We start from the raw sequence: 1621 nt of genomic DNA on the forward strand, positions 1-1621 counted from the left end.
CAATTTAAATACATTTCAATTTATTTTATTTCCATTTAACATTTACATAAACTTTATTTTTTTTTTATTGTGTGTGTGTATGCTGTCAAATCTGACTGGTACAGGAGGAGATTGCCCCTCCTTCTCCAGCAGAGCATCTGGTGGATTTGAAGCACGTACCTCTGGGATTGCAGTGCAGCTTCTTGCCACTAGGCCCCCAGAGCTCCCTAACTACTCACATTTTTTTATGAGGGATGTCTGACCTTGCTAAATGTGTCACAGCAACACTCAGGACACTTGACAAGGTATCAAAGGATGATTACCATATATCCAACAGCATGAAACGAGTTGTCTTGCTATGTGCCAATGCTTCAGTGTTCTTTGTTTCAGAAACAAACACAGGCCTTTTCTCCTGTTTGTGTCCCTGCTGCATGTCCACATCCCCCTGGTCACCACGGAAGCATTTCTGGGGAGGAGTCTCCATGGCTTGTATGGGGACAATGTGGAGGAGATGGACTGGATGGTGGGTGAGTGTCCTGTGCACTGTCCAACTTGCTTGTCCTGCCCTGCAAAACCTGGCAGACAGGACACGGTGACACACCTGAGTGTGTGTTTCTTGTTGACGGCCTTCAAGTCAAGCACGACTCATAGGGACCCTATGAACAAGAGGTCTTTCTAGAACTCTCAACATCCCAAAGGCACATGGTTCAAATCCACTAGCTGTTTCGTGGGAGAAGGACGGACCATCTCCTTACTGCCTCTGAAAACCCACTGGACAGTCAGGACTGGGTCAGTTCTGACTCAGGAACACACAACACCAACAACCACCAACAACAACAACATGTTGGATCAGCTGGGAGGTTTATTTCAGGGACCTTTGTCCTTTGTTTGTGTTTCTTTCTGGAAAGGCAAAATCCTGGACGCCATTGAAGCAAACGGTCTGAGTAACTCCACCCTCACCTACTTCACCTCTGACCACGGGGGCCATCTGGAGGCCAGAGATGAGCGAGGGCAGCTTGGTGGTTGGAATGGAATTTATAGAGGTGAGAAAGATGAGTCTGGGGGCATGTGGACAGGCAGATGGACAGACGTGGGGTCTGGGAGGGAGGGAACCAGTCAATGATGGTCAGAGGTGGTCAGAGGGAAAAACAACGCCTCTTGCTGTCGTCCAGAGTATCTTGTAAGCCCTGTCACAGGCTGAGGTCTCTAGAGAAGTAAAATCCGCGAAATAGACATATATCCCTATACATATACACATATATATACATATATACACACGCTGACATAGCAATACATTGTCTGTTGTTGTAAACAAATACAAACACACTTTCACATGTTGTTTTCGTGTGCCGTTAAGTCACCTGTGACTCACAGCAACCCTCTGTCCAGCAGCTCTGAACCCTGCCCTGTCCTGAGCCAGGCTCACTGATTCTGACACACCAACCACCATTGCCTTAGTTACTGTGTCAATCCATCTCATCCGGGGTCTCCCTCTCCTGTACTGTCCATCCACCCTTCCCAGCATGATGTCCTTTTGCAAGGACTGGTCCCTTCTGGCCTAGGATGGATGGATAGATTAGATAGATAGATAGATAGATAGATAGATAGATAGATAGATAGATAGATAGATAGATAGATAGAT

The 1621-nt window shown here is 46.7% G+C and overlaps 1 protein-coding gene across 1 annotated transcript in view; it reads left to right on the forward strand.

Annotated features, from left to right (window-relative positions):
* ARSD (arylsulfatase D) overlaps positions 1-1621 on the forward strand; it is a 23022-nt gene that overhangs the window by 11523 nt on the left and 9878 nt on the right. The window contains exons 6-7 of the mRNA XM_006903184.1: positions 370-506; positions 888-1022. Of these exons, the coding sequence (XP_006903246.1) occupies positions 370-506; positions 888-1022 (272 nt within the window). The remainder of the gene's footprint in view (positions 1-369; positions 507-887; positions 1023-1621) is intronic.

The sequence above is a fragment of the Elephantulus edwardii genome, unplaced genomic scaffold (assembly GCF_000299155.1).
Source record: "Elephantulus edwardii isolate Elephantulus edwardi_28Jun2011 unplaced genomic scaffold, EleEdw1.0 scaffold00529, whole genome shotgun sequence".
NCBI lineage: Eukaryota > Metazoa > Chordata > Mammalia > Macroscelidea > Macroscelididae > Elephantulus > Elephantulus edwardii.